Raw genomic sequence first — 15000 nt, forward strand, 5'->3', positions numbered from 1 at the left:
AACTGGGAGGATCCTCCGGCACTGGGAAGGATTTGGGGAAGCTCCAGCACTGGGAAGGATTTGTGGGATCTGAGGGGATTCTCCGGCACTGGGAAGGATTTGTGGGATCTGGGAGGATTCTCTGGCACTGGAAAGGATTTGGGGGATCTGGGAGGATTCTCTGGCACTGGGAAGGATTTGGGAAAGCTGAGGGAATTCTCCAGCACTGGGAAGGATTTGGGGTAACTGGGAGGATTCTCCAGCACTGGGAAGGATTTGGGGAAGCTCCAGCACTGGGAAGGATTTGTGGGATCTGAGGGGATGCCGTGAGACAAGGAAGGATTTGTGGGATCTGGGAGGATTCTCCGGCACTGGGAAGGATTTGGGAAAGCTGAGGGAATTCTCCAGCACTGGGAAGGATTTGGGGTAACTGGGAGGATTCTCCGGCACTGGGAAGGATTTGGGGTAGCTCCAACACTGAGAAGGATTTGCGGGATCTGAGGGGATTCTCCGGCACTGGGAAGGATTTGGGGAAGCTCCAACACTGGGAAGGATTTGCGGGATCTGAGGGGATTCTCCGGCACTGGGAAGGATTTGGGGAAGCTCCGGCACCGGGAAGGATTTGTGGGATCTGGGAATGCCAGGAGGTGTCCCCTGATCCAGCCGGGTCTGTGGGATTCATGGGACCCCCAGGAGCTGCTGGCTTGGGGGGATTTGGGGTTTTTGGGGGGATTTTTTGGGGGATTTTGGGGTGCACAGAGCAAGAGGAGCTCGGCTGGCTTAGGGCAAAAAAAAAGGAGTTTATTAAAGGTGTTTAAAAAAAGTCATTCTTAATTAAAGGTAATTCTTAATTACAAGTAATTCTTAATTAAAGGTAATTCTTAATTAAAAGTAATTCTTTATTACAGGTAATTATTTATTACAGGTAATTCTTTATTAAAGGCACTTATAAAAGGTAATTATTAAAAGTGTTTATTCCAAGTATTTATTAATTAAAAGTAATTATTGGCATTTATTCCAGGTATTTATTAATTAAAGGCATTCATTAAAGCCAAGGCCAGGGGGCTGCAGGACACGCCCAGATCCCAGTGGGAATTCCAGCACCGGATCCCGATCCGGGGCTGATGAACATTCCCAAATGCCCCCCTCCGAGGGGTTCCCCGGAATTCCTGGAGAAGGAATGTTTATCCCGCCGGGAATGCTGAGGCCCCTGGGGAGTGGTTATGGCTTAAAGGCAGCTCAGCTCTGCTTTTCCCCATTTTCCCTCCATCCCGCTGGGTTTCCCACCGGGAATGGTTTGGGAATCTTTGGCTCAAGCCTTCCCCAGTGGGTCCAGCCCGGATGGGTTTTTAGGATGGCAGCGAAGGGTTTGGAATTCCTGCGGCATTCCAGGGGCTCGGAGGGGTTCGGGGATGCTGCCAGCATCCGACAGGGAGAAAATCTGGGAATTTCTCCATAAAACTGCCCATTCCAAGGCCGTGGCTCCATCCCCATCCTGCTGTCCCCATCCTGCTCCCATCCCAGGCCCCCATTCCCAGGGGGAATGGATTTCCAGGGGATTTTATCCTCGGATCCCTCCCCGGTGGCAGCCGCGGCGGCTCCCGGCTGCCTCTGGCATTGTCCCCTTTGCCACACGTGGCTCTCGGCAGGGAGAAAAGCGGGATGTGGCACATTGGGACCGCCGGGAAGCGGCAGCAGATCCCAGCCGGATCCAGCTGGGATCTACCCCAGGAAGGGCTGGACCACCAGCCCCTGGGCCCGCGGTGGCCCCCTCGGGTTCCGGAGCACTCCCGGATCCCAGAAGCTCAGCAAAGGCACTACGAGAGGAAAAACTATGGAAAAACGGGGATCCGGGAGGCGCTGCCCCCCTTCACCAGCAGAGCAGCAGCCCCAGAGCCAGCAGAATTCCCATGCGGATCCGCGGCTCGGCCGCTCCCGCGCCGCTCCGCGCCTCCCTGGGCACGTGGTAGACGATGACCAACTTCTCGCCCATGCCCGAGGGATCCAGCTCGTCCCCCTTGGCACAGCTGTGCCCACCGGGATGCCCGGCGTGGGGGTCATCGCGGGGCAGCTCCTCGGCCGGGTTCCCGGAGCCGGCCAGCGCCACGTTGACGGACACATCCCGAATTCCCACGTCGTTGACGGCCAGGCAGGTGTAGGTGCCCTCATCCTCCTTGCCGAAGTCGGGGATGGCCATGGTGCCGTTCTTGAAGGCCAGGAAGCGCTGCCGGCCCGCCTTGGCGCTGCCATCCCGCGCCACCGTGGGCCCGTGGATGTCCACTCGCCGGCCGGCCGTCCGGATTTGCCAGTGGATCTCCGGAGGCGGGCTACCGGCCACGCTGCAGTGCAGGGTCAGCGTGAGGCCGTCCCGAGGCGTGGCGTTGGCCAGGCTGGACAAATAGGTCAGCTGGGCCGAGGGGGCCACGCAGAGCTGAGCGGGGATGTCGGTGACCGCTCGGCCGCGCAGCCGGGCCGGCGCGGCGCACAGCGTGGAGCCGGCCCTGGAGATGACCACCGAGGTGCCGTCCGCCCACTCCTTGAGCCAGAAGAGCTTGCAGGAGCAGTTGAAGGGGTTGTGGAAGAGCTGCAGCTGCGCCAGCGCCGGCAGAGCCTCGAAGGTGCCCTGGGCCAGCGTGGTGAGCTCGTTGTCGTTGAGCCACAGCGAGCGCAGCTCCCGCAGGCCGCGCAGGGCGTCGCGGGGCAGCCCCGCCAGGCGGTTGTTGCTCAGCTTGAGGATCTGCAGCGCGCTCAGGTTGCGCAGGTCCTGCCAGGGGAACTCGGCCAGCCGGTTGTGGCTCAGGTCCAGGTTCTTGAGCTGCAGCAACGCCGAGAAGGTGCCCGGCTCCACGGCCGCGATGTGGTTGTAGCCCAACCACAGCGACTGCAGCTCGGGCACCTCGGCCAGCGAGCCGCGGCTCAGGTGGCCCAGGCGGTTGGCGGAGAGCGTCAGGATGGTGACGTTGGGCGACAAACCCCGCGGGACGTCGCGGAGCTCCCGGTAGGCGCACTCGGCCAGCAGGCGCCCGTTCTTCTTGGTGGAGCAGGAGCAGGGGCTGGGACAGGCCAGGCTCGGTGACAGGAGCGTCGCCAGCGCCAGGCAGCCCAGCAGCGGCTTCATCCTGCCGGCCTGCCGGGAACACAGACGGGGAATGAGGGGATGCGGAGCCGCTTTGCCTTGCCAAACGAGGAAGAATTCCGGCTGGAAAAGGCCGTTTGGGATATTCCCTAATGGGGCCCAGGCGTCTCCTCACCACCAAGCCCGGCCTGAGCGGGGGGGAGCTTCCCTCCTCAAGCCTCTCCTTCTCCCTCTGGAAAACGCCTTTTCCGGGCCGGCGATGAAATCCCACCCTCGGAATGTTGTTTGGGATGTGAAGTGGGAGTCGGGGGGTTCGGGAATGAGGAGGGATAGGGAGAGAGAAGCTCTTGCCCAACCGCAAACCGTGGAATCGTTGGGATTTCCAGCGGCCTCCCAGACCTCAGACCAACCCCCCCTCTCCGCCCGCCATGCCCTGCTCCAGATTTTCCCGTGTCATGGAAAAACCCGGCTCCTCTGGCGCTTCTCCTCAGCCAGAGGGGTGTGCGGTGGGTGGGAGGGAAATGTTTCCACACTAACTCCTTCTTCCCCCTCTTCCATGCTTTCCCAAGGCGCTCCAATCCCGGCTCCGGAGGCCGTGTCCCACCGGGAAGAGGTTAATTCCCGCTCCTCCAGGAGCTGGCAGCCAGACCCCTTTGTCTCAGCCTCGCAGGAAAATTTCCCTGCTTCTTCCAGCTCCCAACCCTGCCATTCCCAGCGGGAGAGCGCGGGCGGGCGGGGGTGGAAAAGACGTTTTCTTGGGAATGCAGAGGAGGAATAAACCCGCGCCCATCAGGGGGAGGGCTCAAAGCGGGGCAGGAACGGAGGGAGAGACCCCGAGATTGGGATAGGGATTGGGATTGGAGCGGTGGGGAAGGCGCCGCGGTGGCTCTGGGGGATCCTGGAGGGGGGAAGCGGGGGGCTTGGTGACATTTTGGGATGCCCAGCAGGGGACAGACGCCAGATGTGGGGGGCGCAGGGATTGGGGAAGGGGGGATCCTGGAAGTTTTCGGCTCCAGGAGCTCCCAGCCCGCGCTCCGGTGCCATCCCAGCCCATCTCCGCCGGGGCTCCGGTCCCCGTCCCGCGGCGCGGGGGCGGCGTGAGCGGGGCCCGCACGCCGCATTCCAGAGCCGTGAATAAGCGCCCTGCCTCCTTCCTTCCCTCCTTTCCCCTCCTTTCCCCTCCTTTTCCCGGCTTTCCCCTCCTTTTCCCGGCTTTTCCCGGCTCTTCCCCGCTTCCCAAGCCCCCGCTCCCCCTTCCCCCGTCACCGGCGGATGGATCCCGCTTGTCCCCGCTCCTCTGGAATTCGCCACCGGCTCTCCCTGGGCCCTGCCCGGGCTTCTCCTCCTCCTCCTCCTCCCGTCCCCTCCCCGTCCCCCGGGCCCGGTTTGTTTTCCATGGCACCGACCCCGCTCCTGCCTGCGGGGGCCCTTCCTCCGCCCTCCCGGCCCCCAAAAACCCCGTCCGCTCCCCCCATCCCAGCGCCCCAAAATCCCTCCTCGCCCCCAAAACCTCTCCCCCCCCATCCCCGCCCCATAAATCGGGGTTTGTCCTCGCCACCCCCTGGGCAGGGCGTGGGTGGCCTCTGCAGGACACGAGGTGGCCTCCGGTGAGTTGTGACAGGGTTTGGGGACAGCGGGTGGCGGGGTGACCCCAGGGAGGGGCTGCGGGGCCGGGAAAGGGCGCGTGGGGCTCGAGGGGTGGAGCAGGGAGCAGGAGAAGGAGATTCCAGATCCACGGAGGTCACTCGGAGCTGTCCCTGCCCACGGAGGTCACTCGGAGGTGCCACTGACCAGGGAGGTCACTCCGAGGTGCCACTGACCAGGGCGGTCACTCGGAGCTGCCACTGACCATGGAGGCCACCCGGAGGTGCCACTGCCCAGGGAGGTCACTCGGAGGTGCCACTGACCACGGAGGTCACCCAGAGGTGCCACTGACCACGGAGGTCACTCAGAGCTGTCCCTGTCCTGGGAGGTCACTCAGAGGTGCCACTGACCACTGAGGTCACCCGGAGGTGCCACTGACCACTGAGGTCACTCAGAGGTGCCACTGCCCACGGTGGTCACCCGGAGGTGCCACTGACCGCTGAGGTCACCCGGAGCTGCCACTGACCACGGTGGTCACTCGGAGCTGTCCCTGTCCTGGGAGGTCACTCAGAGGTGCCACTGACCACGGAGGTCACCCGGAGGTGCCACTGACCAGGGCGGTCACTCGGAGCTGCCACTGACCAGGGTGGTCACCCGGAGGTGCCACTGACCACGGAGGTCACCCGGAGCTGTCCCTGTCCTGGGAGGTCACTCAGAGGTGCCACTGACCACTGAGGTCACTCAGAGGTGCCACTGACCACAGAGGTCACCCAGAGGTGCCACTGACCACTGAGGTCACTCAGAGGTGCCACTGCCCATGGAGGTCACCCAGAGGTGCCACTGACCACAGAGGTCACTCAGAGCTGTCCCTGCCCACGGAGGTCACCCAGAGGTGCCACTGACCACGGAGGTCACTCAGAGGTGCCACTGACCACTGAGGTCACCCAGAGGTGCCACTGACCACAGAGGTCACCCGGAGCTGTCCCTGTCCTGGGAGGTCACTCGGAGGTGCCACTGACCACTGAGGTCACTCAGAGGTGCCACTGACCACAGAGGTCACCCAGAGGTGCCACTGACCACAGAGGTCACTCAGAGGTGCCACTGCCCATGGAGGTCACCCAGAGGTGCCACTGACCACAGAGGTCACTCAGAGCTGTCCCTGCCCACGGAGGTCACCCAGAGGTGCCACTGACCACGGAGGTCACTCAGAGGTGCCACTGACCACAGAGGTCACCCAGAGGTGCCACTGACCACTGAGGTCACTCAGAGGTGCCACTGACCACAGAGGTCACCCAGAGGTGCCACTGACCACAGAGGTCACTCAGAGCTGTCCCTGCCCATGGAGGTCACCCAGAGGTGCCACTGACCACAGAGGTCACCCAGAGGTGCCACTGCCCACGGAGGTCACTCGGAGCTGTCCCCCAGCGCCACCTCCTCGTCCCTGCCGCCAATTCCCCAGGAAACTTTGGAAAACGGCCTTCCTGGGAATTCCATCCCGCCGATTTCCGGCCTGGGAATGTCGAGAGGGATCCTGGAGCCCCGCCCACCCCAAACTGGTCCAACTGGGGCGGCTCCAGCGAGGATCCGGGGATGGAGCCGGGAGGAGCGGGATCCCCCCTTCTTCCCGGGAAAAGCTCCATCCTCATTCCCCGGGATGCTTTGGGATTCCCAGCGGGAATTTTTCCCGGGAAAAGCTCCATCCTCATCCCCCGGGATGCTTTGGGATTCCCAGCGGGAATTTTTCCCGGGAAAAGCTCCATCCTCATCCCCCGGGATGCTTTGGGATTCCCAGCGGGAATTTTTCCCGGGAAAAGCTCCATCCTCATCCCCCGGGATGCTTTGGGATTCCCAGCGGGAATTTTTCCCGGGAAAAGCTCCATCCTCATTCCCCGGGATGCTTTGGGATTCCCAGCGGGAATTTTTCCCGGGAAAAGCTCCATCCTCATCCCCCGGGATGCTTTGGGATTCCCAGCGGGAATTTTTCCCGGGAAAAGCCCCCTCTGGAAGCAGAGCCCCGCCCCCTCTTCCTGTGCCTTTGGGATCCCTCCTGGAGCGGAGCAAATCCCGGCCCGATGCCGCGAACTTCCCGGGAAATCCACGATTCCCTAATTAATGAGGCCGCGCTGATTGTTCTTTTCCCATTCCCGCCGCGCCTCCCGAGCGTGACGCTCGATTATTGGGAATATCCACAGGCGGGAGGGGAGGGAAACGCCTGGAGGAGCCTCGGATTCCCGGGATTTTGGGGGAATTTTTGGGGATTTTTTTTTTTATTTTTTGGAGATTTTTAAAATTTTTTTATTATTATTTTTAGGGATTTTTTTGGGGGGATTTTTTGGGGGATTTTGGAGGGATTCTTTTTGATTTTTTAAATTTTTGGGGGGATTGTTTTTGGTTTTTTTTGTTTTTTTTTTTTTTGGGATTTTTTGGGAATTTTTATGGAAATTTTGGGGGACTTTTTGGGGACTTTTTGGGGATTTTTTGGGATTTTTTGGGGTTTTTTGGGGGGATTTTTTTTTTTAGGGATTTTTGGGTGGAATTTTTTGGGGGATTTTTGGGGGGAGTTTTGGGGGGGGTTTGGGGAGATATTTTTGGTATTTATTGGGGTTTGGGGGGGAACTTTTTGGGATTTTTTTGGGTTTTTTTGGGTTTCTTTGGGGGGATGTTGGGAGGGACTTTTTAATATTTTTTAGGGATTTTTTTGGGATTTGGGGGAGAATTTTTGGGGATTTTTTGGGGTTTCCTTGGGGGATTCTTTGGGGATTTTTGGGGGGGATTTTTTTGGAATTTTTTTGGGATCTTTTGGGGTTCTTTTGGGGGACTTTTTTTTATTTTTTAGGGATTTTGGGGGGGATTTTTTGGGGATTTTTGGGGGATTTTTTTTGGATTTTTTGGGGATTTTGGGAGGGTTTGGGGGGGGAGGAGTTTGGGGAGAAAAAGGCGCAGAAAAAAAAAGGGGGGGGAAGTTTAACGTGGGTTTTTTAAAAAAATAAATCTAAAATCCGCGGGGCGGGGGTTGCATGAATTAAATATGAAATGATATCAAATTAAAATGGGATTAAAAGGAAATTGAAAAAGTGGCAAAAAATTGGAGGCAAAAGGACGGAAATTGTATTTTTTAGAAAAAAATTAAACGCAAATGGTGGAAATTAGAGCGAAAGTGGGGAAAATTTTATGTAAAAATGAAAGAAATTCTGGGTAAAATGATGGGAATTTTATAAAAACATGAAAGAAAATCCGGATAAAATGATGGGAACGATCTAATAACGAAAGACAACGCAGATAAAATGCTAGAAATTCATATAAAATGATAGAAATCATGCATAGAGTCACATAAAATATATAAAATGATTGAAATCATGCGTAAAATCATACAAAAATATAGCTACAATCCAATAAATTATAGATAAAATGGTAGAAATGACATTAAAAATGAGAGAAATGACATCAAAATTATAACAATGATATAAAAAAAGAAATAAATAATTGATGGCACGAAATAAATTATTGACGCAATTAAATAAACTGCAGATAAAAATTAAATATGGCTAAAATGATGGGAAATAATCCGGATAAAATGCTGGAAGCGCAGGCGAAATGATAAAAAGATAGAAAAAAATGGGTAGAAATTGATATAAAACGATAAAAAAATAGAAAAAGCCAACAAAAACCAGACCTCAAACGACACAAACTCGCCAGAAAACCACAGAGATGAGACACAAAATCCCAAAAACCGCCTTAAACCCCGATCAATCCCATCCCTCCGCCGTTTTTCCACTCCAGCGGCCACCAGGGGAGAGCAGAATTCCCATTTTTCCCTCCGGGCTGAATTTCTTGGGATTGGAGCGCTTCCATTTCTCCCCCCTCCAGGAGCGCGGCTGCTTTTTTACGGCCGGAGAAATAAATGGAGCTTTTTCTGCCGGCGGCGAGCAGGCTTTGATTTCCTCGCCCAAAGGCTCCTGGGCGACTCCCTCGCGTCCCTCGTCGCCCCCCAAGCACCGAGGCGGCTCCGCTTTCAATCCCTTTTATTTCACTCTTTCACACACAGAAGCGCGCAGAAAGCAAAAAGCGCCCGCGGCTCTCGCCGGGAGCGGCCTGGGAGCCACCGTGGCCACCGTGGCGACCTCGGCTCGCGGCTCCGGGCGCGTCTGCGGCACAGACACTTGGCTACAAGGCTACTCTACCCAAAAACACATCGAGAGGGCCCCGCCGGCAGCGGGGATGGGGATCGGGGACGGCGCATCGGGGACGGCCCGGTGCTTAAAGGGGAGCGGAGCTGTCCCGGCTCGCCCGGTGCTGAGCGGGGAGAGCGGCGGGGAGCGCCGGGAGCCACCGGGGACCACCGGGAGCCACCGGGGATGGGGATGGGGATGGAAGGGATCGGGGAGCACCGGGAGCCACCGGGGAGCGCCGGGAGCCACCGGGGATGGGGGTGGGGGTGGGGATGGAAGGGATCGGGGAGCACCGGGAGCCACCGGGGACGGGGATGGGGATGGAAGGGATCGGGGAGCACCGGGAGCCACCGGGGAGAGCCGGGAGCCACCGGGGGATGGGGATGGGGATGGAAGGGACCGGGGAGCACCGGGAGCCACCGGGGAGAGCCGGGAGCCACCGGGGATGGGGGTGGGGAGGGAAGGGACCGGGGAGCACCGGGAGCCACCGGGGAGAGCCGGGAGCCACCGGGGATGGGGATGGGGAGGGAAGGGATCGGGGAGCACCGGGAGCCACCGGGGAGAGCCGGGAGCCACCGGGGATGGGGAGGGAAGGGATCGGGGAGAGCCGGGAGCCACCGGGGAGCATCGGGAGCCACCAGGGAATGGGGATGGAAGGGACCGGGGAGCACCGGGAGCCACCGGGGATGGAAGGGACCGGGGAGAGCCGGGACCCACCGGGGAGCACCGGGAGCCACCAGGGAATGGGGGTGGAAAGGACCGGGGAGCGCCGGGAGCCACCGGGAATGGGGATGGGAATGGAAGGGACCGGGAAGAGACGGGAGCCACCGGGGGATGGGGGTGGAAAGGACCGGAGAGCATCGGGAGCCACCGGGGAGAGACGGGAGCCACCGGGGAATGGGGGTGGAACGGACCCGGGAGCGCCGGGAGCCACCGGGGAGCACCGGGAGCCACCCGGGGTGGGGATGGAAGGGACCGGGAAGAGACGGGAGCCACCGGGAATGGGGATGGAACGGACCCGGGGCGCCGGGAGCCACCGGGGATGGAAGGGACCGGGGAGCGCCGGGAGCCACCGGGGATGGGGATGGGGATGGGGATGGGGATGGAAGGGATCGGGGAGGGCCGGGGCCCACCGGGGATGGGGATGGAAGGGATCGGGGAGCGCCGGGAGCCACCGGGAGACCGAGAGCAGTTCCCGGGCGTGGCGGGGACCGGGGAGCAGCAATATCCATCGGGGGATGGAGAGAACCGGCCGGGAGTGGCGGGGCCCTGGAATGTCGGCACCCATGGGGAAACGGGGACCGAGGAACCCCGGGATCCACGGGGAGAACCGCGCGGGGAGTGGCAGAGACCGGGAATCTCGTCAGCCGCCAGGGAAAATCGGGATGCACCCACCGGCGAGCGGCGGGGATGCACCGGCGAGCGGCGCGGGGATGGGGACGCCGAGGAGCGGCGGCGACAGCTCGGGGCTCGGTGGGGACAGCTCGGGGCTCGGTGGGGACAGCTCGGGGCTCGGTGGGACAGCTCGGGGCTCGGTGGGACCGCTCGGGCTCGGTGGGACCGCTCGGGGCTCGGTGGGGACAGCTCCGGGGCTCGGTGGGGACAGCTCGGGGCTCGGGTGGGACCGCTCGGGGCTCGGTGGGACCGCTCCGGGGCTCGGTGGGACCGCTCGGGGCTCGGTGGGGACCGCTCCGGGCTCGGTGGGGACCGCTCGGGCTCGGTGGGGACAGCTCGGGGCTCGGTGGGACCGCTCCGGGCTCGGTGGGACCGCTCCGGGGCTCGGTAGGGACAGCTCGGGGCTCGGTGAGACCGCTCGGGGCTCGGTGGGGACAGCTCGGGGCTCGGTGGGGACCGCTCGGGGCTCGGTGGGACCGCTCGGGGCTCGGTGGGGACAGCTCGGGGCTCGGTGGGGACAGCTCGGGGCTCGGTGGGACCGCTCCGGGCTCGGTGGGACCGCTCGGGGCTCGGTGGGACCGCTCCGGGCTCGGTGGGACCGCTCCGGGGCTCGGTGGGGACAGCTCGGGGCTCGGTGGGACCGCTCGGGGCTCGGTGGGGACAGCTCGGGGCTCGGTGGGGACAGCTCGGGGCTCGGTGGGACCGCTCCGGGCTCGGTGGGACCGCTCCGGGGCTCGGTAGGGACAGCTCGGGGCTCGGTGGGGACAGCTCGGGGCTCGGTGGGGACAGCTCGGGGCTTCGTGGGACCGCTCCGGGGATCGATGGGACCGCTCGGGGCTCGGTGGGGACAGCTCGGGGCTTCGTGGGACCGCTCCGGGGCTCGGTGGGACCGCTCGGGGCTCGGTGGGGACAGCTCGGGGCTCGGTGGGACCGCTCGGGGCTCGGTGGGGACAGCTCGGGGCTCGGTGGGGACAGCTCGGGGCTCGGTGGGACCGCTCGGGGCTCGGTGGGGACAGCTCGGGGCTCGGTGGGGACAGCTCGGGGCTCGGTGGGACCGCTCGGGGCTCGGTGGGGACCGCTCCGGGGCTCGGTGGGGACAGCTCGGGGCTCGGTGGGGACAGCTCGGGGCTCGGTGGGGACAGCTCGGGGCTTCGTGGGACCGCTCCGGGGCTCGGTGGGGACAGCTCGGGGCTTCGTGGGACCGCTCCGGGGCTCGGCGGGGCCGGACCGGGGAGCGACAGGAGAGAACCGGGAAGCAGAGGGGACTCACCGGGCACCGAGGAGCGGCGGGGACCCGCCGGGGACTGAACCGATTCCAGAAAAGAGAATTTTGGGCTCCCGGCCTTTTTGCTTTTGGGCGTTTTTTCCCGGTTTTTTTTCGTTGTTTTCCCCGGAGGGGGAAGCAAAGCCGCGGCTCGCGGGGTGGCAGGGGCGGCCGGGGCACCGGGAATCGTTGTTGTTGTCGCCGAGCCGGGAGCCCGAAATGGAAACGAAATCGTGGGAGGCTCATCCCGGCGGCACCGAGCATCCCCGGGGGCCGAGGGCCAGGAGGAGGAGGAGGAGGAGGAGGAGGAGGAGAGGCGGGGATCGCTCCGCTCGTTCCCGGAGGATTTTCCCCGGGCGGAGCGGGGGCTGGGCGAGCGGGGGGCGGTGGGGCCGGGGCCGGGGCCGGGGTCGGGGGGGGTTCGGGGGCTCAGCGGGGCCGCTGCCGGTAGTTGCCGTTGATCTCCGGCGAGATGGTGACGGCCTCGGCGCCCAGGGGCAGCTTGTCGCTGTACTCGGAGCGCACCTCGAACTCCTCGGCGCCGCCCTTGGACTGCGACTCGGCCATGGAGCTGGCGGCCACGCTCTCCTCCCGCTCCAGCTCGGCCGCGCCTTCTCCCTCCCTCCTGCGCCTCCACCGCGCTCCTTCTTCATCCTCCTCCTCGTCCTCCTCGTCCTCCTCCTCGGCCTCGCCGGCCGGGCCGGCTCGAAGTTCTTCTCGGACTCCAGGTAGGGACGGCGCGGGGGTCGAAGTCGGCGGCCATGCGCTTCTCCATCTGGTCGGGGTTCTGCGCCTTCATGATGAGCTTGTAGGGCTTGCCGTGCAGCTTGGCGAGCAGGTGGCACCACGTGGCGCCCAGCAGCGGCAGCGTGGCCAGCAGCAGCAGGAAGATGCTGACCACCACGATGATGATCAGCGACGGGATCTCCTTCTTGGTGCTGAACACCACCTGCACCTGGCACTCCTCGCCCAGGTAGCTCAGGCACACCGAGTAGTTTGGTGCCGGGGTTCAGGCCCTGGAACCAGTACGAGTTCACGCCGGCCTCGATCCGCGACCACTGCACCAGGGCGTGGCCCCGGCGGCCCTGCTGGCACAGGTAGAGCACCCCGAGGTGGCCCCCGCCGGGCCGCGGCTGCGTCGGGGTGAGCTGGACGCGGGCATCGCGCTCCGCCACGTCCAGGGCGATGACGCCCAGCTCGAAGCTGTGCTGCTTGAAGTCGCCGCTCTGGTTGAAGGCGTGGTTGGAGATGTACTTGGTGCTGCTCGCCGCCGAGCCGCACTTCTTCTCCAAGGCTGGCGGCTCCAAAGGGACCCGGCCCTGGCCCTGCCCCTCGAGCTCCGTCCCCTCCTCCTCCTCCTCCTCCTCCTCCGCCGCCGCCGCCGCCGCCGAGGGCCGGCTCTGCCGGGTGGGGCCCAGCGCTTTGCTCCTCTCCTCCGGGGTCAGCACGCTGTTCTTCGCCCCCTTGGCGCCGGGTTTCTTGTCTCCCGCCTGGCCCTTGCCGCCCAGCGGGTCCCTGCCGGGCTGCAGCGGGTATTTCTGCGCGCCCGCCACGGCCACGTTGACCGAGGGTGTGGTTGCTGCCCAGCTCGTTGGTGGCCACGCAGGTGTAGGTGCCCTCCTCGCGCTTACTCCAAGTGCGGGATCACCAAGGTGCCGTTCTTGAAGACCCAGGAAGCGCTCGGGCTCCTGCTGCTGGGGCTGCTCCTTCCCGGCGCTCTCCGGGGGGCTCCCGCTGAGCTCCAGGCTCTGGCCGGCCGTGCGGATCTTCCAGCGGAGCTCGGGGGGCGGCGAGCCGGTCACGGCGCAGTGCAGGCTCAGCGTGAAGCCGTCGAAGAGCTCGGCCGCGTCCAGGTTGGGCGAGTAGCTGAGCTGCACGGTGGGCGCGGCGCACTGCAAGTCCGGCACCTTGGCCAGCGGCACCCCCCGCAGGCGCTCGGGCAGCGCGCAGGCGATCGAGTCCTTCTCCGGGATGGAGATGAGCGTGCTCTCCATCCAGCGCTTCAGCCACTGCAGCGCGCACGAGCACTCGAAGGGGTTGTTGTAGATCTGCAGGTGCGACAGCGAGCCCAGCGAGTCGAAGACGCCCTCGGGCAGCGTGGCGAAGCGGTTGTTGTTGATGCGCAGCGAGCGCAGGTCCTTGAGCGTGCGGAAGGCGCCCTGCGGCACCAGGGCCATGCGGTTGTTGTTCATCTTGAGCAGCTGCAGCGCGCTCAGGTTGCGCAGGTCCTGCCAGGGGAACTCGGCGATCTGGTTGTGGCTGATGTCCAGGTTCTTGAGCTGCACCAGCACGGCCAGAGCGCCGGGCTCGATGGCGGCGATCTCGTTGTGCGCCAGCCACAGCGAGCTCACCTGGGTCACCTCGGCGAAGGCGCCGCGGGGCAGCGAGCTGATCTTGTTGGCCGACAGGCTCAGGGTGGTCACGTTGGAGGGCAGCCCCGCGGGCACGGCCTGCAGCTCCTTGTAGGCGCAGTCGGCGAACTGGTGCGCGTACTTGTCCACGCAAGCGCACGGCTCGGGGCACGCCCGGCCCGAGGCCAGCAGGGCGGCCAGCAGCAGGGCCAGCAGCGGGGCCATGTCCCCCTGGCAGGGGACAGCGCGGGGCTCAGCGCCGCCGCCCCCCGGCCCCGCCCGGCGGCAGGAGGAGGAGGAGGCGGCGGGGCCGCGCCCCATTGTCTGTGCCCGGCTCCCCCCACCGCTCCCGGTCCCGTCCTCGCCCTCTCTCTCCCCCGTCGCTTTCCTCCGCTTCCCGGCCGGCTCTTTGCACCTTTCTCACTCTCTTTTTCCCGGCTCCATGGGGCTTTTCCTTCCCTCCCCTCCGGCCGGCTTTTCCCACCCTTCTCACTCTCTTTTTTTTTCCCGGCTCGATCGGGCTTTTCCTTCCCTCCCTCCCCCCCCCCCCCCCCCACCTCCAAAATAATTAATTAACCCTCATTTCCTTTATCCTCTGCTTCAATCCCTCTCCCTTCCCAATTATTCCTCCCGCTTCCCTTTCCTCTCCCTTCCCTCCGGCTCTCCCAGTGCCCACTTCCCTCCCTCGCTTCCCCCGTCTCTCGCAGTCCATCCTCGCCCTATTCCCCCCTGTCCCCGTCCCCCACCGCCACTTACCCTGTCCTAGGTGCCTCTAAGCCACCCGCAGCCCTTCCCGGCGCTCCTCATCCTCCTCCTGCGGAGCCTTCGCCAGCCGGGAGGGGCGGGGGGAACCGAGGGGGACCCCGCCCGCTGCCCCCGCGGCTCCGGGGCTGAGCTGCGAGCGGCGGCGGGGCCGTGCGGGCTCTGGGCTGCCAGAGAGGCAGCGATTTGCATTCCTGCCAGCCTCCCCCTCCGCTCGCCGCCCCCTTTTCCCAGCCCACCACCCACCCACCCACCCGCCGCCTCCCGCCCACCCGCGGCCGCGCCCGCACCGCCGGTACACCCCAAAAAATAGAGGAAACCTCACCCTCCTCCCCCCCCCCCCCAAAAAAAAAAAACCCAGCGGGGTCCGGCTCAGGCCGCGGGCGTTCTCCAGAGCTCCGCCGCCGCTTTCCCGTTCCC

At 63.4% G+C, this 15000-nt stretch overlaps 3 protein-coding genes and 1 long non-coding RNA gene across 14 annotated transcripts; 1 reads left to right on the forward strand and 3 right to left on the reverse strand.

Annotated features, from left to right (window-relative positions):
• Window positions 1-854: 854 nt before the first annotated feature.
• ISLR (immunoglobulin superfamily containing leucine rich repeat) lies at window positions 855-4416 on the reverse strand. The gene is made up of 2 exons (XM_048317427.1): window positions 4322-4416; window positions 855-3106 (listed from the first exon to the last, which is right to left on the reverse strand). The coding sequence occupies exon 2, from the start codon at window positions 3095-3097 to the stop codon at window positions 1850-1852; it is 1248 nt and encodes a 415-aa protein (XP_048173384.1). The 5' UTR covers window positions 3098-3106; window positions 4322-4416; the 3' UTR covers window positions 855-1849.
• A 10-nt stretch (window positions 4417-4426) lies between these two features.
• On the forward strand, window positions 4427-6524 carry LOC125332505. 11 transcript variants are annotated; one of them, XR_007206521.1, is made up of 4 exons: window positions 4427-5172; window positions 5347-5578; window positions 5637-5868; window positions 6043-6524. It is a non-coding gene; the product is annotated as an uncharacterized LOC125332505 (long non-coding RNA). The 11 variants fall into 11 exon arrangements; XR_007206515.1 differs by adding an exon at window positions 5184-5230 and having other exon boundaries at window positions 4427-5125; window positions 5637-6524; XR_007206519.1 differs by adding an exon at window positions 5202-5241 and having other exon boundaries at window positions 4427-5114; window positions 5358-5578; window positions 5637-6524.
• Window positions 6525-10075: 3551 nt separating this feature from the next.
• On the reverse strand, window positions 10076-11713 carry LOC125332502 (DNA-directed RNA polymerase II subunit RPB1-like). Its single transcript, XM_048317426.1, has 2 exons — window positions 11421-11713; window positions 10076-11378 (listed from the first exon to the last, which is right to left on the reverse strand). The coding sequence occupies exons 1-2, from the start codon at window positions 11711-11713 to the stop codon at window positions 10172-10174; spliced, it is 1500 nt and encodes a 499-aa protein (XP_048173383.1). The 3' UTR covers window positions 10076-10171.
• Window positions 11714-11835: 122 nt separating this feature from the next.
• Window positions 11836-14794, reverse strand: LOC125332500 (immunoglobulin superfamily containing leucine-rich repeat protein 2-like). The gene is given in 5 exon segments (XM_048317423.1): window positions 11836-12165; window positions 12168-12201; window positions 12204-12464; window positions 12466-14049; window positions 14575-14794. Coding segments are annotated over 4 exon segments (2142 nt in total). The 5' UTR covers window positions 14044-14049; window positions 14575-14794; the 3' UTR covers window positions 11836-11896.
• Between the last annotated feature and the right edge of the window lie 206 nt (window positions 14795-15000).

This window comes from Corvus hawaiiensis, chromosome 13 (assembly GCF_020740725.1).
Source record: "Corvus hawaiiensis isolate bCorHaw1 chromosome 13, bCorHaw1.pri.cur, whole genome shotgun sequence".
Classification (NCBI taxonomy): domain Eukaryota; kingdom Metazoa; phylum Chordata; class Aves; order Passeriformes; family Corvidae; genus Corvus; species Corvus hawaiiensis.

What these genes read in the sequence shown, in the direction of transcription:
- ISLR (XM_048317427.1), bottom strand. Translation starts at nt 3,097, where the DNA reads ATGAAGCCGCTGCTGGGCTGCCTGGCGCTGGCGACGCTCCTGTCACCG.
- LOC125332502 (XM_048317426.1), bottom strand. Translation starts at nt 11,713, where the DNA reads ATGAGCCTCCCACGATTTCGTTTCCATTTCGGGCTCCCGGCTCGGCGA. An exon ending in CGCTCCCCGGTCCGGCCCCG is followed by an intron (nt 11,379 to 11,420) that starts CCGAGCCCCGGA and finishes GAGCTGTCCCCA; the next exon opens with CCGAGCCCCGGAGCGGTCCC.